The sequence below is a fragment of the Gymnoscopelus braueri genome, assembly GCF_963280865.1.
Source record: "Gymnoscopelus braueri genome assembly, chromosome: 13".
Classification (NCBI taxonomy): domain Eukaryota; kingdom Metazoa; phylum Chordata; class Actinopteri; order Myctophiformes; family Myctophidae; genus Gymnoscopelus; species Gymnoscopelus braueri.
Genome location: NC_137615.1, coordinates 40,186,952 through 40,211,926, shown reverse-complemented (window position 1 = coordinate 40,211,926; position 24,975 = coordinate 40,186,952). Strand labels below are relative to the sequence as shown.

Genomic DNA, 24,975 nt, shown 5'->3' with positions numbered 1-24,975 from the left:
CACAAGTTATGTACACAGGTGTAAATATATATACACATATACACACACACATAATGTACATAATATACTTTATACATACGTATATACAGTGGTGGAAAGTAACTAAGTATATTCACTCAAGTACTGCCGTTTGCTTTACAATTCGATTATACCGTTTTACTTTTAATCAAGTACAAAAATCAGAATAATTTTTCCACCACTGAATACATGCGTGTATGTGGCACAGTAGATAATCAGCCTTTAGGAACAGTTTAAAAGGTATTACTATTTACAGTTCATCAAGAACACCCGTAAGGCATACAGCACTTTCAAAACCCCATCAAGTAAAATAATTCTGCCTTTAGTGTTCAGTCTTCCATTTCTCCTAGAGGAGGCAGAGCAGATCCACATAATACTAAAATTAGCATTGATTGTTCAAGCATAGAAAACAACACTTTGCTGCAGTAGGACCGCTCTGTTCCAGTGATGATGAAAGTGACAAATCTAGATGGGAGAGATGAGAACCACTGGACAGAATAGTACAATTTCACCAGTACCTGAGTATATATATTATACGCTATAGTATATAGTACAACTCATCAGTACCGGGGGAAAAAAAGCATTTAACTCTTTTCTTACACCTGTAAACCTGTTATGTGACAATAAAGTTGATTCTGATGTTCAGGTTTAATCTGGTATGTACTTGCTTTTGACAGCTGACTGTTAACATGTTTTGATGACAACCTGCATCCTTAGTGGTTTCTCAAGTTTATCAGCTGTACTGCATATCCATTATAAGCCACATTACTTAATATCTGAAGTGTCAAGACCCCAACAGGTAATGCATAATCCTTTCAATCAAACCCCCCATCCCATGTCTTCTCTGCAGTAATAAGGATCAAACTGTTTGTCAACGGGACAGTGGACGCATGTGCACAAACGTCTGGGCAAAGAAATGCATTTAACAGGCTCCTAAATAACAATTTCACAGCACCATCTATACAGGTAGATTCATCTGACAACACCACAGTACCTTTGGCATATGCACGTATGACAAACTCTTAGAATAATTAAATACAGTCAATGTCACGGCTTCAAATTGATATTTACATCAAGCAGTTTACAGCCTCTTCTTGATTTCTTCTTTTACATTCTTGTACGAAGAACAGTGCATTATTAGAATCTACGATAAAACAATACAATCACAACAGCAGGCCAGCTATGGTTGAAGGTTTTCAAGACATCTTCACAACAACGCTTAATTTAAAATAAAAAAATAAACACACAAAAATAGTTTGAGACCTCGCAGCCATCCAATGAGATAGGGTTTTTGCAGAGGTCCGTGTGATGATAATCAGGCGTTTGTTTGTTACTTTGTTCCAGCCGGAGAGGAGAAGTCAATCAAGTCAACAAACACAGAGAAAACCAACCAATCTGCTATTCTGTTCGGTTTAGCAGTCTTGAGACACTAGGAGAGCAAACTAAACAACATGGAGAACGCAGCAAAAATACTATAATATATATATTTATTATATATAATAAATATATATTATATTTATATGAAATATAAATGTAATATATTTTCGTATTAAAAATACATTAATATATATATATTAAACATATAATATATTTAGTATATAATATTTATATATTAAATATTATATATTTAATATAATATTTATAATATATATAATAAATACATATCAGACCAGCTTCAATGACCGCTCCTCCCGCTCCCATTCAGTGTTCCAGCTTGATATCGTGGGAGAGAACACAGGCAGGGACCTAAAGTGCAACTCTACCCTTTGCCTGGTGGACCTGGCCGGTAGCGAGCGCGTTCAGAAGAGCCAGGCTCAAGGTGATCGGTTCAAAGAAATGACGGCCATTAACGGCTCCCTCACCAACCTAGGTATTGTCATCACTGCCCTGGCAAACAAGGAGTTTCATTCCATACAGGAATTCCAAACTTACTTACTTCTGCAGGGATGTTTGGGAGGAAACGGCAAAACGCTGATGTTTGCCAACAAAGAGTGACAACTTTGGGGAGACTGAACTCTCTGAGGTTTGCTAGCAAGGTGAATGACTCCATTGGCACGGCCACAGCCAATAGGAAGTGGCCGTCGCTATGCCTCAGATGACACATTGGCCAACATGATCTGTCCTTCTGGAACCCCAAATTGTTGCCCTCCCCTCCAAGAGGTTTTAATTGCATATAGTACATGCATATTAAAAGTCTTTGTAATTGCGTATAATACATCCATATTATACGTAGACCTATATTATTATACTATGTCTTTACAGTTTTGGTTTCATATTGTTGCTATACTGTGGGGAAACCTTTGTACGTCTAAAGCAGTTCTCTCTTTTACGTCTGTGGCCGTTGTAACAGGGATATCCTGAGGAGAGTTAAACGCACTGAGAGTCCATGGATGTACTGTCCAGGTTTGTGAGAGGTATCTTACTGTGCCGTGTGCCTGTAAACTCTTGAGTGAAATGAGACATGTAAAAGAAAGGCAACATTCTGTGTCATGACCATTCCCTTTATAGTTTTGTCGTTTCTTTCTTAAAGCTTTGAGTATCTTTTGATCTTCTTGGCAGTAGAAGAACCAGTGCAGAGCGAGGACCAGCATTGAGAACATGGGAATAAGAGGAAAAAGTGCTGGAGACGAGTGGAAAGGAGGGGGGATAGATGGCTACTTGGATAGCAATTTCACGCCGGTCAAACGGTGCTCACAGGCTCAAGAACCCTATATTGGCAGAATATTCCCCGTCCTCTTCCTCCCCTCTCTCCAGCTCTCCTCCACTGTGGGCTGCCGCGTTCTTCCTCTTCACCTGTTTGCAGGAAGAGCCTCTGGGCCTCTGCATGGGCACCAAGAGGCGGAAACCCGGCCGGGCGTTTGCGGAGGCCGTGCCCGAGGCGGCAGGAATGGTCGCCAGTGTGCACGGCACGAGGAGGGAAGAGGAGGAGGTGGCGGTGGTGGTGGTGCAAGTCGGGGGGCTGGCACTCTGGACAGAGGAGTAACCAGAGCTGTGGAGATCGGCGGAGAAGCGGGACAGGGGTTCCTTGGGTCGGCTCCGAGCGCTGCCCTGGTCCTCGGCGACGTCTTCACAGGTGCTGTCTTCGTCGCTGGACAGAGCTCGGCAGTGCTCTAGCCAGTCCTCTGCGCCCGCCGCCTGGTGCAGTGTGATGCTCTTGATTGAGGCTTTCGGAAGAGAAGAATAGAGAGCATTAAAGAAAAGGTTGAATGTTGTTCAACAGTGAGCGTTAAGTAGGCCTTGATTGGAGCTAATGGATGCTACAGTATGATGCTTGCGGAGCATCATAACTGCCGAGTCATGCCTAGTATCATCATGTTGCACTGACTCATGCCTTATTGCCCTGTGGTCATTGCTCGCTTCCCCTTTAAAACAGTACTTTATGGCCTTGGAAGTCAGCCAGTGACTACATTTAGACGTAATATTGGTATTGTTGCTGTATTGAGAGTGTAAACTGCTGTAAAGCAGCTTCTCCTACTCAATTATCAATTAATTCTTGCCTTTTGTGACTTACTACATCGTCTATCTATGCCTTTGTTGAACTCTCTCTTTGTTACATTAATGATCTTGGGCTGCTTCTTAAGATCTTTTCACAATTCACTCCATTCGAGAATGCATGAAACGGACCTACACAAATAAATATACAATTATTACTGTTGCATCAACACCAAAGGCAATTTCCCCACAGGCACTCACCCTCTGCCTCTCTCTCCCCTTCCTCGCTCTCCTCTAGGTCGCCCTCTAGGTCTCCCTCTAGGTCGCCCTCTAGGTCTCCCTCTAGGTCTCCCTCGTAGCCGGAACAGGAAGTGTCCAAGCTCCAGTCCAGCATGTCGCCGAGCAGCGTCTCCTCCTGGGGGGACAGCTCAGCGGTGGGCGTGGCCACAAAACTTCCTCTGTGGGCCTGCATGTTGTCATCACGCCTTCTGTAGAGAACAATTTAAAAAAAGAGGCGTCAGGAAGGAGTGAGTCAGCTGGGTCGATTTCCATTACAGCGCAAACAAACCAAAAAACACTTTCTGAAACAAAACAACAATATTGCCGCAGCCGCTTGTCACACAGCAGACGGAGAGAGGGCTGTCACGATTACAAATTTAAGTTGACGATTAATTGTCACTAAAATAATTGCAATTAACGATTTAATTGTGTTTTTGGCGAACATTGGAACACGTGAATAAAATAAAAAAGTCTGTTTGGCTTTTAGGTTTCGAAATCAAAAATCACAGGGCAGATATGACAAATAACTTAAATGTACAAATGTTATTAAGATATTTAATATGTATTTACATTCTATTCGTGTAAAAAAAATAAGCTGAAATAGCTGATCTACAAGCTTACGTGTCATGAAGTGACGCGTTGTAAACTTATAGATCTGCTATTTTTTGTATTTGAAAATGTGTGAAAATGTTTCAACATGTAGACGATTATGACGATTATGCAAAAATAATTGTGATTATCTCAAATAATTGTGATTAGACGATTATGTAATAATTGTGACAGGCCTAGACGGAGATACACCATTAAAGTGAGAAGAGGAGACGCTCTGCCTCTACGACAGCAAGGCAGGAAATGGCCGGGCGTTACGCTGGAAGGAGGCGTGCTTGACGAGGGGGTGTGGCTAACCTCTTGCTGTTGCTGGATGGGGATGAGAGGAACGTGTGGATGTCTGCTGGTTGGCCGCTGGGGGAGTTGGGATCCATCTGAATGCTTATCTGGGGCTCCACCTCGGGCACCTCCAGGATCTGGCACAGCTCTTTGAAGTCCATCACCTGATTGGAGGCCATTGCAAAACGAGTTAAAGATTAAGAATACAAATCTAAGAGAAGATACCACACATGGTGAAGATGGCTACACTGAGCCATGACGTACGAATGCTTTGTATTTGTAGTGTTTTTTTTTTAAAGACAAGCATCAAGGTGGACGTTCCCCAAAAATATAATACAGCTCTAAATTCTAAAAAAAAGTGTGTGTACCTGTTCTTTGCCGATATGCTGGTAGGCTTCGTCCTCAAAGCGCTGCTTGACTCCAGTAAGAGACACGTGTCTGTAGTCTTTGGGCACATCTTGACTAAAACTAAAAGAGAGGAGAGAGGGGTACATTTACAATCTTGGAGCAGCACCAATCAGATTTTCATTTATATATTGCCATAAACTCTATGGACCAACCTTGTTACAGTGTCCATTTGGGAAATAGCCCCTGCCACCCCCCCCCCCCCCCTTGCGAGTGACTCACTCTGCGGTACGTTTGTATGACTCATCCGCCTGCACACACACCACACACACACCACACACACACACACACACACACTCCCACCCACACACATGCACGGTCCAAACTCTGCTCACTGTCATGCTACAAGCCCCCACGCCGTCTGCTTGTCACCATATCTGATGACCATCGCCTTTCTTGCGATGACCAGACTGCATACAAAACCAGATCTCTAATCAAGTCGATGCCTAAAAAAATAAAAACTGTGGGCCCTGGTATTATTAATGTTTGCAGTGTGAAAGTATAATATCAAAGTATAACTGTGTGTACTGCCTATGCCATGGTGCACTGTTTGTGACTGGGTACCCTAACCCTTAAAAAAAAAAAGGAACACCGAAAGCACTAATGTCCCCATCTGAACATGCTGGTGCAATAAATTACTCATTACTTTTGTCAACAACAGTACTGTAGATTTTCTCAGGCATCAGATGGGACAGAATGCGTCAACACTTCACGGTGGTACATGTCGAATGTGACATTAATGGCGAGCATTTTCTGTGACACCAAAGCAGAACTTAATGAACACCCATTTCTGAGCAGGCTGGTCTTATGCAATCATTACACTGACTGAATGCATATCTGTTACTAATTGGCTGCAGTGTAAGCACTTCATTTTTATATGCATGTCTGTGCCAAAACGTCTTATTACAAACCAACAACGTGCTGCCGTGGAATAAAAAAAATCATCACAATTGCTTATAGCCGTTGCATAGTGAATGCATTGTGGGCTTGTAGATCTGCTATTTTCTTTGTATAAAAAGAAGATTATTATTAGTATTTCACCCAAAATAGAGATGCCAGGATTAATATGGTTAGTTGATTCATTTCCTGTGCAACCGATTTGTTTTATTTTTTATCAAAGTTTTTTTCAACACTCATTTTCGGGGCCTTTAACAAAACGACTACATTAGCATTTTTCCTTCCAAGCTGTGAGTGTGAAAGGTTCATTTCCTGGCGTTATAAATAACCCACCTCAGAAGTATGCATCACGACAGCGGAGACAGAGGATGTAAAGTGTAATACATCACAGAGAGCCATAGCAACTACCTTACTTAACCAACATAATTAACTTCAGCCGCACTTAGACATTGAATTACAGCCAACTCAGAACTGAAAGTTTTCCCCTTCAGAAGCATTTCATTATAATGACTTCAGTTTGGACCACATAAGCAATTCTAAGCATTCATTCTTGAATTTGCAGCAGACGGTAGAACCTTCAAAATACAATAGAGCCTGCTGCCTCATATATAAAGTCTAAATGCAAGACACAAGCGTGGCTTTGGCGCGAACGCATGAGGTGTGCATTTTCATGCTAAAGTTACAACTCCTACACCTCAGTCAGAGCCAGGGGTGCTCTCGTAACCAAGGAAACGAGCCGAACACAGAATGGGCGATGGTATCACTCTCGTCTGAACAGTTGACTTTTTACAAACGAGGCCGGGGCAGGTGCAGTGGTGTAAAGTAACTAAGTACATTTACCATACCAAGTACTGTACTTAAGTACAAGTTTGAGGTACTTTTACCATTGTATTTCCAATTGTCTATACTTGTACTCCACTACATCTCAGAGGAAAATATTGTACTTTTACTCCACTACAATTATTTGAAAACTTTTGTTACTTTGCAGATATAAATTATTACATTATAAAACATACATTAACCACTTTAGTACTATTTTATCTAGGCTATTTGAAAATAGCTGATCTTCAAGCTCACAACGCGTCGCAGACTTCTACTTGTAACAGAGTACTTCTACATTGCAGTATTGATACTTTTACTTAAGTATAACAGTCGAGTACTTTTTTCCACCACTGGGCAGGTGTACATGACTGTGATGGAGGTCTGAATGATGTGCAACAGACTGTGATGAATGAGACAGAAGGAGGGTAAAGACAAGGCGTGACTGGGGGACCAATCCAGGGAAGAATGCCTGGCGGTTTCAGTGTAAACGCTCACCACTTGACGTAGAGCAGCACAGTGAAAGGGATGAGGTCTTTCTTGGAGAAACCCGTGTAGTCAGCCACCTGGACAGGCCATATGGGAGCTGCAGAGAGGGGTGGAGGAAGAGGGACGAAAAAGGCCAAGAGTCAGCGTATGAAACCAAGGAAGGTACACAAAACACTGGCACAGCCTGCAAGTCTCCACAATTCACACATAGCGGCTAGAGGACTAAATCAAAGTAATCGAATAACCGATTTACATAAAATAATCCATTATTTTATGTTAAAAAAAATCTACAATCTCACAGCATGTCGCATCGGACCACATTGTGAGCTTGTAGGATCAGCAATTTTCAAGTGACACCGGTGTACAACAAAGTATAAAACAGGGCTTAAGTGGTTAAATCAATTAATCAATAAAAAAAATTGCATTGATTTGCTGATATATATATAAAATACAAATTTAAATCTATAAAAAAAAGGGGTACTTTTACTTTACTTGAGTCATTTTCAATACATTTACTTCTACTCCACTTGATCTCAGAAGCAAATATTGTACTTTTTACTCTACTACTACAATTATTTGTAAACTTTAGTTACTAGTTACTTTGTAGATTTGAATTATAATTACAAAACATACATGAACCACTTCAGCCCCATTTAAACTTCGGCTATTTTCAGCCGATCTACAAGCATTGTGAGCTTGTTTCTACATTGCAGTATTGAATACAATTTTGTACTTTTCCCACCACTGATTCACAGTATATGCATGTAACGCGCGGACACTGTCCCCACACTCACCGTAGTGGTGTAGAGCCCGCGTGAGCAGCAGAGCGGCGCAGGCCAGCTTTGCGGCCGGCAGCACGGTGAGAGCCGAGTAGAGGAGAGACAGCTCACAGATGTAGCTGAACAGGTGGGTGGTCCGCCTCTCCAGAGGCGTCAGCGACAGCAGCACCTCTCCGTAGTCCAGCAGCGTGGGGGCCTGCGAGGGAACCACACAGGTTATTATAGGGCCTGTCACAATTATTACATAAAGGACCCATCTTTTTTTTTTTTGTTAGCGCCTCACGATCATGTCGGGAAAATATTCATACATTTTCAAAAATAGCAGATCTACAAGCTCACAACGCGACGCGTTGCGACTTGCGAGCTCGACTTGTAGATCGTCTATTTCAGTGGTTTTCAACCTATTTCATGCCAAGGACCCCTAAATTGATATACATTTGGCCACGGACCCTCATCTGAAAATGTTTTGTGCCAGGGACCCCCAGAAGAGAAGATTTTAGTTAAAAATGAGTTAAAAATTATTGTGACGCTACGTTAACTAATTTAGTTGGGGACCCCCTGGCCACCAAAGAAGTCATTGAACAGGAGAAGGCAGTGATTTCATGAAGACCTCCTCCATGCACTGTACAGTCCACGAGCATTGCCCTTTTTTTGCCCCCCCCCAAGGACCACTGGTTGAGAACCACTGGTTGGGTATCGTTGGCATCCTCACCCTGATCCTCCCCTCAAGCACAGAGACGACCTCCCCCATCATGCGGACCAGGTCTTCATATTTGTAGGTGTTGTCCGTGAGCCAGACGGCCTCGCGGATGGTCAGGATCTCTTTGCTCATGTAGCTACAGGAAAAAGAAGGGGGAAAAGGTCACTATCTAAAGTCAGTACAGGGAACAAAGTCCAGTCTCCCACTTGCCATCCTCGACCCGCACGATTTCCTTTCCTTGACCGTGCTGCAATTTCTTTACCCTTTTAAGCTTTTTATGCAAACAAAAAGAGACAGAAAAGAAAACAAATTGTGAACAAAGCAAATCTACAACCTCACAATGGGTTGCGAGTTGCAACGCTACTCGTTTTTGAAATGGGGCTTAAGAGATTAAGTTGGCAAGAAAACTGAAAACTCTTGGCCGGTAAATTTCCATGATTAGGATTCAACGCAGAACACAGATTATAGACCGAAATGGGCAAAAGGACGTAAAGCCACTTGACCACTTAATCCTGGACTAAATAAAAACTGCTTGAATTTAGCTTATTGGAGCTTATCTGTATCAGGACCACAATGTACCAGAGGATGTAGATTACAAAAATACAAAACATTATGCAATGTGTGTGTGTGTGTGTGTGTCTCTCACCGTGTGCAAACGACCATGCAGGCGATGCCCAGCAGCTGAAGGCGGGCCTTGGGGACGGAGCACAGACCCAGATAGCGGTCGACACAACCCACCGTCACATGTAGCGTCAGGCTGGAGAAGTCCTTCATGGTGGTCACTTCAACCAGCCAGTCCACCAAGATGTACCTACGATGGAAGGACAGGCAGAGAAGGTGCGAGGGTGGTGAACATTGTGCAGCCGAGGGGGAGACAGTGATGCATAGCAGAGATGAAGAAAGGATGTGTGGCTGTGGCATCCAAACAGGGTCTTTTTTTTCTTGTACTGTGGTGATAGGAAAATAGTACTTCCAAATCGTATTGGATATTACCGTTGTTCTGAATACACAACATATATGTACACATACATGTGTGACTGTGCTACAAGGCACCCGTTTTGAAGGCCTAAATTATTGCTGCCAGCCCAATAATAGTAATTTTGGCGAGGCTGTGCTATGCGCAATTGATGGGACCATTTTAAAAAGGAAGGTCCGAGTTGAAAAACAGCAAACCAATGCCATAAGTGGATGCTGTGATTCATCAAGCTCTACTAATGCCATTAGCGGGGGACTCAAATCTAATGAGGAAAAAGCACAATGAGTCACTCACTACACTGACTCCTGGCTGGAACAATGCGCATGATAACCAAACAGACTTGAAGTCATGATGTCAGTAGCGACGTGTGGATTTACCTCATGGTGTCCTTGATGCCACGTCTGAGGACCTCCTCTGTGCAGTGGCCCGGTGCGGGGCCAGGCGAACTGAAGAGCTGGGCAACCAGATCTGCGCAAGCCCGCGCCTCCAAGCCCAAGGGGTTCCCGCTGCTGCACACCTTGGCCAAGGATACCTGTAGAGAAGAGAAAATATACGGAATGGGAAAATAAATCAGGCAAATTGGTTACGCACAGCCAAAATGGCCAATTTACAAGCTCACAGCGTGACGCAGCAGTGCACTGCGTGCTTGTAGATTGGCTATTTTTGGTGCATGACAACACGCAAAATATTTTATATCAAGACTTTTGGAGGCCGGGTGTGATGACACACTGACTGCACCACAGAGTCAGATGAAAGAACTACTGTCAATGGGCCTCATTCACCAATACCTTTGTACGTTTTCTTCCTAAATGGGTGTGCCAGTTAATCCTAATTATCATAGACGCCGCACCTATCCTAATTAGCATCCGAATAACCTTAGGGAGCCGCCCCACCAATTCCCATTCAAAGGCATGACTGCATGGCCCTGCCTGCAGTCACACCTGATTTTTGCACAGGAAATCACACACAGAAATAAATGAATGAAGTCAAGGATGCCTAACATCTCCACACATTAAAGAAAACACATCAATAGTTCTGTGGAGGTACTTCTGAAGTGAACAGCAAATGGGGTTGTGGCGGCTGTAAGGGGGGATGAGGGGGGCTGGGGTGTTATGGGGCTTGGGCTTCAACTCAACCGGGTCTGTTCGGGTTGGATAGTCATTTTCAGGCCCGTTGAAAACTCTAAAGCAGTTGTCAAGGACCCCCAAATTGACATGCAAATGGCTGCAGACCTCCATCTGAAAATATGTTCTGCCAGGGACTCGCATAAGAGAAGATTTGTGCATGTTTCACAATTTCTCTATATCAACATGTTTGAAAATAGCTGCTCTACAAGCTCAAAACGGGCTGCGGCAAGTTGGATGCGTTGGGATAGCTGATCTGGTGTAGAGCAGCTATCCCAAACAAAGTATAAAATAGGGTTAAAGTGTTCCTTGTTTTGCTTTTCCTTTTGTGAACCCCCTGGAACTCCCTTCAGAACCACTGCTCTAAAGATATTATTGTAATTTAAATCCTATATTATAGAAGAACAGAAGAAAACAGGGGGGGGACATGAGCAAAGTGAAACATTTCAGCACTAAAATGTACCTAAGAGTGATCTTTAGCGTGCGTAGATTCTGTTCTTACCTAAGAACAAATCACACCTGAATGTCAGAATGTTCGTGAAAACTGCCTAAGTGGATCCTAAGAAGACATTTCTTCTAAAGAATGGTTGGTGAATGAGGCCCATTGCCGTTAATGACCGGCCTTGACAGAATTTATTGCCAAGATTCGAAAAAAATTACAAATGCAGTACTTAAATAAAAGCTTGGTTGTGTATTTAAAAAAAAGAAACACGCACCTGTGCCTCCCAGCAACCTTTGGCAGCATAGTCCCTGAGGGTTCGAACACACTGGAGGTACCTGCCTGGGTCTGCCATCTGAAATACAAGAGACATGAGTATTGGGTAAGCATTTTTGCACTGTCAAATAAGACCAGGGCATATCAGCACTGACAGGATATTTCCTCAGGGCATTTTACCCCCCTCAAACTATAGGCCTGACACTTCAAAACAGTCTGTATACACGGTCCAAATAGTACGTTTTGACGCTGCATTTCAGCATGGAGAAATATAGATCAAGAACGTGTAACGTTTTCACTTGTTAGTTAACCCATTCAATTCGGGAACGCACATACTGTGTCATTTTAGATTTCTTCCACTATTCAAAAATAGCTGATCTACAAGCTCATAGCGAGGCAACGAGTGCCGCGATATGAACTTGTAGATCTGTAATTTTAGAGGGGAAGAAATCGTGAAAATGGGTGCAAATCTTTTAATGTATATACACTGTTAATTAAAATCTTTGCTTCTGGGGGTCTCTGGAACAAAAATATTTTTAGATGGGGGGGTCCGTGGCTAAATACATATCATTTTGGGGGTCCTTGACATGAAAAAGTTTGAGAACCACTGATATATATAGCAACATACGTTTTTGTTTTTTAACTGTTAGGATTTAGTTAAGAATGTTCCCTTTAAAAAAAATATATATTCAAAGATTTGCCCACGATAAAAAAAAAACTTGTAGCGTGACACTCGGTGCCGCGCTATGAGATTGTACATCAGCTATTTTTGAATAGCCAAAGTATAAAATAATGGTTTACGTGCGTTCTCGGTTTTAATGGGTTAAAGACTGGAACAGATCATGGAGATGTTTTAAGACTCACAGCAGCTTTATGGCTGAGCTCCCATAACATGTAGGAGCTCTGTAGACAGCCAGCCTGTGATGACTCCTCCAGCATGGGCAAGGCTTCTGAGCGCTTCTCCTCCTCCTAGAATCATATAAACAAGGTTACAGACACAGTCGACTTAAAAGCAGATATATTTTCATCTTCCTTAGACATCTACCATGGCAAACAAAAACAGAATACTCCAGGGGACATCCCTTTGATATACCGGAATAATCACAGTTGCCTGCATCAGGAACAAATAAAAAGGTTCTGTGCGCATGTGTAATGGTCCTTAAAAATAACTATCTGGGTTGGGGGTGAAATGAATAGTAAATTCCGTAACCACTTCTTAAGCCTTATATACTTCATCCTATGACAAATAGCTAAATTAGCAGATCTATAAGCTCACAACATGTTGCATTGTGACATGTTGTGAGCTAGTATTTCTGTTATTTCTATTGTTGAAACATGTGCCCAGTATAGGGACGCCGGGTTTAATGTGGTTGAAACAACAGCAGAATGAACACTGAGACTATAGGCAGTAGGTACACAGACTCCACAGGGAGTGCAAGGCAATTGCCGCGCTATACGAACTAGGCAGAAAACAGCAATTTTCCCATCGGTTCTGCTTATGATGACCAGACAATAACCATCTGTAACAGCGGCACACAACCCCATGCCGATCAGAAGCACGCTGAACGCGTTTCACGTTCAACCACAGGAAGCAATGGTCTGTGTTTCACACTCACATCAAAGAGCTGCAGGACCCTGGCCAAACAATGCAGCAAAGGTCCTTTTCTCTCCTGCAGAGACAATGAAATAAACATCATTAAATGAACATGGCTGCGGTTTAAGTGACAGTGATAATTAGACCATCCGTTTCTTAATCTAGAGAAGGCATCCCTTACTATCATACCAATAACATTCATGCGTACTTGTTTTTGTTTTCATTTATAACAAATGATTGCTGCTGTTCTAAACATACAGAGAAACCTTCTTTGAAATTGAATTGTTTTCATTTCTTGCATTGAGCAACATGAGAAGCCCAGAGAAAAAGTTATAACGAGGACAAAAAGGTCTCTCCCTGTGAAAGCCAGCGCTTCCGGGCCAGATCCCCAAGTCGAGTAATGACAAGGAAACATGTATTCAGGACTGAGATTTGTCTTCACAGCAAGGAACCGTAGAGCCAGAGACTCATTATGAACCTATTGACTCATCCCCAGTCCACATCATTGTCCAAAAGTATCAGTCATTAGTTGCAATGAATGCACACAGAGACAATGACGCATGAAGATGCCCTTTTTGTTCTATTTTTATGATGCATCGATTCGTGACACCCTTTTCATTCCATTTTGTTTTTATCTTATAATATATATATTTATATATAATCTTAACTGCGCCTACTGTATTTAATGTTACTGCTGTTGCTGATACAACACCAGCATCTATCCATCTACCTATCTATCCGTATATTTATCCATCTATTCATATATTTATCCATCTATCTATCTATCCATATATTTATCCATCTATCTGTCATCAATACCCAGTAGATACAAGCGTTGAAGCGTTATGTTTGTTACAAACCACTTGCTTGAGCATGAGATGCATGCATGAGATGAACAAAATGGTGACGTGTGTGTGTCAATTACCGCGTTAGTGTCGCACTCAGCCTTGAGACGGTCAAACACCACTGCTTTGCAGCAGCTTCCAGTTGGGGACCAAGGAGGACGAATGAAAACCCAGACAAAGGGGTCTGCCGTAGGGGGGCGCAGGCTCTCTGCCAGGCTGAAGAAGCGGGAGGCCTTCCGACCACACACGTCCGCCCGCCCCTCGTCAGTCAACAACGCTAAGACAGAGAGAGAGATAGAGAGAGAACTTTATTTACAGAATCAGAAAACATACAACAATGTGCCCATCAGGGTCTGTGTTCAGGGCCCCTGTGATTGACAGATGCAGATTGGCTCTTCCACTTTTTGGTTTCTGCAAAACGCCCACCCAGCGCTTGGAGGCAGCCCGGTCTGCAGAAGACACATAGTAATGTGAATAGGCTCTATGCACAGCAGTGATATTGGAAAGAAATTGGGCCTCTTCTTACTTCCTTCACAGGTGTTACCAATGATACTAATGAAGGGCTCTGTTCCATTCTGGTCAGGGTGCTGATATCGTGCATGTTGGCTCACTAGAAACACTCCATTTTGGTTCCCAAATGACCCCTTATGGTGGGTGTCTAACTCTGAGAGTGTACAAATGGAACCAAATGGACCCTTACGGTCCATTTGGTTCCATTTGTACACTCTCAGAGTTATGGGGGTCCTTGAAAATAAGACAACCACTATGCCACACTAAATGGAACAGAGCCTTAATTACTATCATTGGTAACACCTGCGAAGGAAGTAAGGAAGGGGCCCAATTCATTCCCAATATGGCTGCTGTGCATAGAGCCTATTCACATGACCGGAATGGTTTACCAGCCTACCCAACAACCACTAAGACAGAGAGATAGGCGCCCAGGGCACATGATATATGAAAGTGGATTGCACGCTGAACGAAACACATAAAGAGGTGTAATCATTTGAAACACATGAATCAGAGAGGTATGGACAGTAACTTACGGCCTTCATTGTACAAATAGGCAATCCCTAGTTTCACAGCCGCTTCAAAGTTCCCCTTCTCTGCAGCTCTGAAAGAAAAGAGAAACTACAGTTAAAAACACATGGGGCAGGGGGGAAAGGATTGTGTCGGAAATGGAATAGATTTGAAGTGAGGGATTGTACCTTTCAAATAGCCAGACTGTTTTGGGGGCTGGCCAGGTATCCCTGAAACTGACCCTGGCCCATACACTGGAATTGCTGTCGACTATGTCCCGCAGCTGAGAATGGACCTGCAACAGATGTCAATACAATTTAGCCACATTTTATAGCAAAACCACCGATCTACAAGCTCTCAGCGCATCACGTTGTGAGCTTGTAGATCAGCTATTTTTGGTTGAGTCAACAGAGAGTCAGCTTAAAAAAACAACCAAATTAGGTGGACACAGACGATGAGACCAAGCAATCCCAGATGATGTTGAATCTATACGCTAAATGTGGAACTGTGGCGTGAAAGTGTGCATTGTGTTTACTCACTGCTCTGACAGCCAGCAGGTCCTCAGCAGAGAGGCATCTCAGCACGCACAGCAGAACCTCCTCAGGCAGTGACAACAGGGTCAGGGCTGGAGTTCTTTTACGGACCCTCTTCCGCACCGGAACAGAGTAGCATTTGGAACAGTGGCAATGGAGTACTGAAAAATGTAATCGTGTCAAAAGTTTAGCAAAATGTGCACACAGAGAAGACAGATGCTAGGTTATTTGTATGCATTCTATAGTGTGTATAGTTTCAATGTACAGATCATGGATCTTTTTTTATATTATACCTTTTAGACTGATGATAGGTTCTTGGTTTACCTATGATCCTAGATTACCATTTCTATGCATTTGATGTATTACCTCATGTTTTCCTGTGTCTGCTAAATGCCTAAATTGTGAATTGTAAACCTCAAAATACATCATAAATGCCCAGTCCATTTCAAGAGACAGAGTTGTGTGTAATGGATGCACTACATACAACTTTATTCAAAAACAAATCCCATCTCAGTGTGGGGCAGGGTGTTACTTCTCACATCACACCATCACAAAAAAAACAGGCTGTTTGCAGTCAGTTTACAAACAAACAGTGGAGAATAGTTCACTGTTGTGTAGCTTCACTGGGTTGCATCATGTGAGCTAAAACAAACCACTATGAATATTGTGGCTCCATGTTTCAAACCGCCTAACGTTGTGCCTCTCCAGGTGGTCTTAAGAATCACATTTCTGATAATGACGATTTGATGTTTAAACAACTGGCAAAGACTATTATTATTTATTAAAAACAGTCGACGGATTAATGACTAGCATAAAGCAGTAGTAACAACAAGGCATGTTAGGTATGATCAAGTGAGCGCCCAAATTTCCCTCCTGCGGAAAGGCACCTTTTAGGGCTGTTTATTTACGTATCTGATCATTTGTATGTCGGTCTGAAATGATCACGATCAATAATGTGTTGTTTATTACGTTATGTATGAAGCAACACCGTTTCCCAACAAATGTTGACCATTTCTCTAAAGTTTGCCAACTTGAACTTGTTGCTGCTACACAGCTAACGATAAGCTGGCTAACAAGTAGCAGCGAGCTAATCAACGTTTATAACTGCCTTTTATAATTGATTGATTGAATATTTTATTAACAGTTAAGCACACAAAAAAAGCACAAAAAGTACAGTTTAGTACAAAAGTGTGCTAAAAGGATTAAACCCAAGAAAGCACTATGGCTTGTTTCCATTGTGGTCCTGTGTGTGTATTCAATTCGAGATGAGATCTAAGAGATCTAATGATCTATGAGATCTAATATAACATGATGTGAAGAAATCTACATCTTAAACCACATGACACAATTACACACGATGTTATATTTCATTTACGAGTTAAAAAGACTTACCGCCGGCTTTCATTGCAAGTGGAGGGAGCTCTCAGTCCTCTGATGATCAGATAGATTAAATGAATGTCCAGTAATAATAAACAAGGCAGATGAAACTCAACCTGCTTTAAATGACACAGATTATACTAATGTATAGTAAAGTTAGTTGTGATCAGCTGAAAGCTAAGCTTTAAGAAGAGTAAACGGACTAGTAGTTTCACTGTGTTGTGGGTCTGCTCTTCCTTCCTAGATTCAAATTCAAGCATGCATGATCAAGTGTTGCCAGGTTTTGCGAGAGAAACAAGCAACCAGGTCTAGAAAAACAAGCCCAAAAGAAGCAACCTAGGCCACATGAGCACAATGCAAACCTAAATGCATTTTAACAACACAAATCTTGTATGGGGGGTTTTGATTGATTGATTGAATACTTTATTGGCAGTTTGCTCAAAAAAAATGCACAGGAAAGTATAGTTCAATACTGGTCTGCTAATTTGATTTTAAACTCAAGTTAGCCTATGGCATAACATGATTTCAGATGGGGGTCCGCAGACAAATACATATTAATTTGGGGGTCCTTGACATTAAAATGTTTGAGAACCACTGGTTTAAAGAACATTTAGGAAACAAGCCCAAAATAAGCAACTACACTTTAGAAACAAGCCCCAAAAAACCGCAACCCGCAAATACCAATATTTACAAGCAACTTGCCAGAAAAACAAGGCCAAAGTCGCTTATAATAAGCCGACATGGCAACACTGCATACATCTCTATTGTGAAGACCCGCCCCTAATCCCCCTTAGCACCGCCCCGCTCGCAGCGTTTAAACGTCAACTTACGTTTTCATTGGTCAGATTGGGGTACCACCCCTGGCCAAGTAGCGGGCCTTAGATTGGTCGGAACAAAGAACGGCAGCGCCGATTGGCCGGTGTTTACGAACTCCGAATATAATCATTGCGGATTGGATGACACGACGCGGTTTCGAAAATACGCGCTCCAAAATGAGCACAGGTGATTGGTTAAAGAAAATACAAACCAAAAAAATGGTAGTATCGCTTTGCGTTGGCTCATGGGACATGTAGTTGATCAACACCCGCTCATTTAAAGGTACCTCAGTTAAAGAAACATGAACCATGAAATCAAATCACACGGTCATTCACACTCTCCACACACCAGTGGTGGAAAAAGTACTCACATTTGTTTTACTTAAAACGTTTTACTTGTAAAAGTATCAATTCTGCAATGTAGAAATACTCTGTTACAAGTAAAGTTCCGGAATTCAAAAATTAGAGTATAAGTACAAAAGTATTGGTATCAAAATGTACTTAAAGTACCAAAAGTAGAAGTGTGCGGTTCTGAATAAATATGCAACACACTAAAGATGCCCTCGTCTACGCCTGATATTCCTTACTTCGTTCTACCATGACAGTACTCATTATGCAGAATGTCCCATTTCACAAGTTTTCAAATGTATACAATCTTTTGAAAATAGCAGATCTATTTTCAAATGGGTGAATGTATAGGGCTGAAGTGGTATGTTTTGTAATAATAATAAAAATCTACAAAACGTTTTCAAATAATTGTAGTGGAGTAAAAAGTACAATATTTGCCTCTGAGATGTAGTGGAGTAGAAGTAAAGTATTGACATTTGGAAATACTCAAGTAAAGTAAAAAATACCTCAAAATTGTACTCAAGTAAAGTTTGAGTAATGTACTTAGTTAGTTTCCACCACTGGTTATTCCACACACTCCCCACACACAACACTGAGACAAAGCTGAATACTTCTGTTTGCCGCTGTATTTTATTGAGTTTTTTTTTGTTTTGTTTGTTTTCCATTTCATTTCATAATTTCTTGTACTGCGCTGTAACTTTATTCTCATATTGTCTCAGCTTATTTTTTCATTGTCTTGATATTGTGTCCTTTTAAAATGTGTTTCTTTAGCACTTATGCTCTTAAACACTGATACTGATACTGATACTCTCAGTAGTCTTGCAAAGGGGTGGACATTTAGGCCCTTTCAGAAGATGCTAAACCTTGGCTTGGATTAAATTAAATGAATCTATTAGCGATTTAATTACAAATACCCATTAAGCAAATGATCATAGTGAATAGATCTTTGTTATTATAATCACATTTGCAATTCAATGAACCCTCCTCCTCAATTTTAATCATCACATAGCCTTATCATTTTTCAAATAATCTTAATGAAAGCACAGGAATATCTCTTGTTCTGATCTAATTTCATAAACTGAATAAAAGATGAAAATATGTTTTGCCTGTCTTGGTAGATCATAGCTACCCTGTGACAGAATATGAGAATACATTCAAATAATTGCTCGAAGTGAGTGAAATGCCAAGATTAACCACTCAAACCACTTGTGAGCTTGTCGATCATCTATTTGACTGCTAAAGCCTTCCCCGCAATAACAGAAAACAGAAAAGACACTAGAATAGAGCCTTGAGGCCCTCCACTCAACCATATGGGGTTTAAGAGGTTAAACTGTATGCACAATCACTGAAGCAACCTGGTGAATGACACCCCTATAATTGGGCATGTCTTTCTCTAATTATAGAATACATTGTATTTATTTATTTGTTTACTTTGAAATTGGCTGATCTACAAGCTCACATTTATTGTGTTGTGATGCCAGGCGCTGTGAGTTTGTAGATCTGTTACTTTCGCTATTACACTACAGGACTTGATGTTACTCTGAGTCTGTACAAAGATGTGGACATTGTGGTGAAACTAGCCTTGGGTCAAGACTATCATGTATGTAATACATCTATGATAGTCTTGACTCTTGATCCAAGGCTATAGTGAAACCATGATGGGTGAAACCTGGGTGAAACCAAACAAGTTCAGACTGCCAATGAATAAGTAAACAGGGAGAATACTGTCACTTTGGATTTGACTTTTCACACACACACACACACACACACACACACACACACACACACACACACACACACACACACACACACACACACACACACACACACACACACACACACACACACACACACACACACACACACACACACACACACACACACACACACACACACACACACACACACACACACACACACACTACTTATTATGCAGAATGTCCCTTTTCAAGTTTTCTAATGTATAGAACAGATTTACAAGCTCACAATGATGAGCTATTTTCATTGATCAGCTATTTTCAAATGGCCGAAATATATAATGTATGTTTTGTAATAATATTCAAAATAACTTGTAACTAAAGTTTGAAAATAATTGTAGTGGAGTAAAAGTATAATATTTGTCTCTGAGATGCAAGTGGAGTAGATGTAAAAGTATTGAAAATTGGAAATACTCCAGTAAAGTAAAAATGCCTCAAAATTGTACTTAAGTGCAGTACTTGAGTAAATGTACTTAATGTTACTTAAGTTTACACCACTGACACACACACACACACACACACACACACACACACACACACACACACACACACACACACACACACACACACACACACACACACACACACACACACACACACACACACAAATCAATATCTCTTTCGTAACACCGGAGACGCATATAGGCCTAATTAGTATCGACCACAGATTGGATGTTCAGCCCTGGGTGCAGCTGTCTTCCAGGACATGACGTGATTATTAAAGACACTTTCCCACTTAGAGATGGCTGCTCACTTGAGGATCATAGAGGGAGAGTGCAGGGGTATAGGCTGCTTTCTGCTGGTCTCTATTGATCTGTTCAGAAGAGTAGTCCCCTTCAGTACCTGGCAATCCTCACACTATCCATGGGAAATCATTAACCACTTAAACCCCATATGGGTGACTGGAGTCCCTCAGGGCTCAATACTAGCGTCTGATCTGTTTTATGTTATTGTGGGGAAGGCTTTCGCTGAAAATAGCCGATCCACAAGCTCACAATGGTTGTCGATCTGCTATTTTCAGCAAAAGCTTTCCCCACAATACCGATGCCGTATGGGGTTTAAGTGGTTAGTGCTCAACAACATATGGCTGTGATGCATACAGCCTATTTATACTTTGTTCTTCGACTGTGTCGCTCTTCAAAAAGAACTGCATGCCTATTTAAAACTCTTTTTTTTCCTCCTCTTTTTCCCTCAAGGCTGACATAGGCTACAAAGTGTTTATCCGTTCTGCACAACAACACCACATCACAGATTGATGCAACGCATTGTGAGCTTGTAAATCTGCTATTTTCAAAATATTTTTATACATACATTTGAAAACTTGAGAAATGGAACATTCTGCATGATGAGTACTTTCTACTTTTGGTAGGCTACTCAAGTAATTTTGAGGTGAAATGGATGCCTATTCTAATTTTGATCTAGATCACCAACAAACCTGTCAGTGCCTTCCATCATTGAGAAATGCTCAAGGTGAGCGTGACCAGTCAATATTAATTTAGATGTAGATCTGTCTGTATGTAGTGAAGGATAGTATGAAGAAAATAAAGACAGCAATTTGATTAGTTTTCACTTTATTTCTCAACATTTTCCCCCAGAGAAAAATGTGTTCACCAGCTTTGATGGGTTTAGTAGAGGTGTTGCCAGGCCAAATTATATCGTGGTGGAGTGGCCTAGTTAGACAGGCACAGGCAATCATATCCTCTTATTGGATTCAATAGTGTTTCCCTAGAACGTTGGATCTCCAACATGATGTCTGGACTAGAGCACCAATGGCAAGGGACAAATAATCATTTGGTGCATTTCTGTAAAATAAACATTAATTATAGCTCTGTATCGATTCCCATAGCAATCATTGCTATAGAGTTTTTTTTCAATAACGTCTCTCTCCAGCTCTTTGGTAAACAACAATACATTTTCAGGTCAAGACACCAATTCAATCCAATCAGGAAAGAGAACTAATACAGGATAAACAAGAAAAATTGGAAGTGATTAAACACATTATATGAGCAGACAAAATTGGAACTTGAACTTGAAGTTGATAAATGATTTGTGTGAGGTTCTTTCTCTTTATTGGATGAAAGTTGTATGTATTTTCATTTTTTTGTTTGTTTTGTTTTTGTTTTGTATACAAGTGTGTTAACAGTACAGGTAGTACAGCTAAAATGTTATGCAAAAAGGATAACACAAAAAGCCCCAGGGCTCATCAGTGTTTACAAAAAATCTGGAGAGACAGGGAAACCCACTGAACAAACACTCTATACAATGATTACTATCACAATACAGAGCTTTAACCTTTTAATAATACACTTTTTGTTTTAACCCAAAAAATGGCACGTACAGTACCTTTAATCTAAAATGCATATCTGCATTGGGAACTCCTTATATGACTCAGAGTGACTCATTACCCAATTTTAATATTAAATATAGCAATAGAGCCACCCTAGTGTAGTGGTTAGAGCATGCACCTTAAATGCGGAAGGTCTTGGTTTCAAACCCTACTTGAATTTGACATCAGCAAGGGCATGCGGTCGTAACAGGTCCCTAACGTCAAATCAAATGGGTTCACAGCCAAGTCTCCTGCAGGAGCCCTCTGAAGCATGTCATGAGCGGGAGTCTCCAGACGTAATAACAGATGGGAATACATTATAATATAGCATTTTAAAAGACATGAGCTACCAAGTGCTGCACAAAGAATGTGACAATGTACATATTAAACAATATATTTGGACCTTCACTGTTGGAGAGGATCTGACCATGGAGCAAGGGGCCGTCCGAGATCCAGGCCTGGTTCGACCTAGGTCACCCAAGACTGACGTTGTAGAAAGTATGCAGAGCCCTGAGAGACGTTGGCTACAGAAGGCCATAGTTGGATCGGACAGGTTCATGGACATGAGCGAATACTTAAGCTCTCGGCTGGAAGCAACCAGCAACATCACAATACCCTAAACTGGTTGGGACGGATTGCCTTGCAGTAGACCGCCTGCCGACAGGGCAGCTTTATTTCATTCACATACCTTTTTGACCTAAAACGTAATCATCACTTTTAGGCAGCCTGCTCATCATTCCCACCAAGTGTCATGAAAATATGCCCATCCATTCTCGAGATGGTCTCTACACCATCTCTTCGCGGGAAAATAGCCGATCTACAATCTCACAATGAGTCGCAATATTTGCTGAATGGTTGCCTATCATGACATGCCCAGAATAGGGTCAGTACGGTTCATGTGGTTAATTGTGACAGCTGCCTTTCACCTTTATTCCCCAAACGTTAAACGTCTCTTTGGGTCCACCTGCTGAGCATTGCCTCAGTTTCAGGATAATCTGCCCGTCCATCCTCAAGTTGTAACAAACTCTACTCAAAATCTAACAAACAGGACTGATGATATTGTTCCTTACATTACTGCAGCAGGCAGGGTAATAAACTGGAGCAGCAAGTTACAATCCTACAAGAAGAGTATAATACATGGTGTATTCAGGTATTCAGAACAATAAATTCAGGTATTCACAACAATAAAGACACGCTCAAACAAGATTTCCCTGAATAACAGCTTCCAAAGTTGGAATTTATAAAGGAGGGCTCGCAACACAATGTCTAAAAAAAAGTTTATTCTTATTGAATGTTCCAAAAAGGTTTATGGCAGAACATTCCAATACTGGAGTTCATTCTCAGAGAGAGAGTTCTGGCTTTGTCAACTCTAATTTATAACTTCTCTTCCCTTCTGTGGTGCTTGTCCAGAAAATGCCCAATGTGATGCATTTCAAATATTTAGAAGAATTTGGCAGGTTGGAAGGGCTCACAACTCTTATTGAATGTTCCCAAAAAGTTTATTCTTCTTTATTAATAAACGTTTTAGAAGTATTCAATAACAGTTGTAAGCCCTCCTTTATAAATTCAACTGTATTTTGCAGTTTGGCTCGCATCAAATAATAATAACTTTCCAAAGCTGGAATATGCCTTGAAACATTCATAACGGCTATCAACATTATGAAACTGAACTTCATTCTCCCCCAGAAAGAGGGGGGTGGGGTGCTATCACAGAACATTCCAAAACTGAACTGAATGAGGTTGTGAGAGAGGCAGAGCGGGGGTGGGGGTACATGTGGGTTAAAGCAGAAGTAGGCATTCCAAAAGTTCTGGCTTTGACACATTTATGATAACTTCACTTCTATGGCGCTCAAACATGCCAGTGTTATGCTGTTCAACTATTTTGATGTTTCCTGTTTTGCTCACTATCTTTCCAGTGTAGTACCAGTCAAACGCAGCCGGACAGCACAGAACATGTTGAATTGATAACTATAATCTGATTCATTTTTTCTTTTTTTGGCCACACATGTTCATTATGTCCCAGAAACGACCTGTCCCCAGATAGAGCTGTCCTCTTTAATATCAGGTGTAGAAATTAAATGTAACACCTCCCAGCCATAAAGGTATCATTATGTCACAATGACAGCAGATGGTGACTCAGAATTCATGCGGAATTGTCTGAATTTGCACAGAAGCACCTCTTGAACCAAAAGAGCTGATGATAATAATCAAGCTGCCAAATGGAGACTTGAATGCAACACGTCACGTTGCCTTGTCTGCAGCCTCTTCTCTGACCTTACATTTTAAACTGATGACACTCTTATGCAATCCAGAGGATGATTAATGGGCCTTGGTTTGAAGCCAGGCCTTGGGGCTACATCCACACTAAAATGCATATTCCAGACTTAAGAGTTTTTATTCCAGACTAAAACGTAGTTGTGTGGACGTGGCCTCAGAAGCGGATGATTGCTCCCAGCCAGTTTCCTGTAATCTGTGCTGACCCCAGCAATCTAACCGACCCCCCCCCCCCACTGGCCTCTCCGCTGTTATTCAGACCGAAACCCTTTTCTCTCCACACCCACAGACAGTTCCCATTGCTGCTGGCAGCAGGGTTTGAATTGGACCAACAGTGCTCATGCTTAAATGTCGAATGGAACCATGATTTGTGGAGTGATGCTGCCATTCTTTTACTTGCTGTAAATTTATAGGCTATTCCATCGCGCAAGGGGATCGGATCTGTTGGCAATGTATACTCTTGTACTGCGAAGTATAAATTATAAATCATCACTAACATTTAAGCCTTTTGCCAGTAGGTGGACTTTAATCAAGGCGCTTTATGCTGAAACATGACATGACAAACGTG

General features: G+C 41.5%; 1 protein-coding gene across 1 annotated transcript; it reads right to left on the bottom strand.

Annotated features, from left to right (window-relative positions):
- Nucleotides 1–1,691: 1,691 nt before the first annotated feature.
- Nucleotides 1,692–17,093, bottom strand: ccnf (cyclin F). The gene is made up of 17 exons (XM_080447382.1): nt 16,903–17,093; nt 15,517–15,671; nt 15,166–15,272; nt 15,004–15,071; nt 14,041–14,237; nt 13,138–13,191; nt 12,386–12,490; nt 11,523–11,600; nt 10,060–10,214; nt 9,353–9,517; nt 8,719–8,842; nt 8,022–8,202; nt 7,237–7,324; nt 4,986–5,085; nt 4,636–4,781; nt 3,712–3,938; nt 1,692–3,182 (listed from the first exon to the last, which is right to left on the bottom strand). Exons 1-17 carry the CDS (start codon nt 16,913–16,915, stop codon nt 2,710–2,712), a joined length of 2,436 nt encoding a protein of 811 aa, XP_080303508.1. The 5' UTR covers nt 16,916–17,093; the 3' UTR covers nt 1,692–2,709.
- Between the last annotated feature and the right edge of the window lie 7,882 nt (nt 17,094–24,975).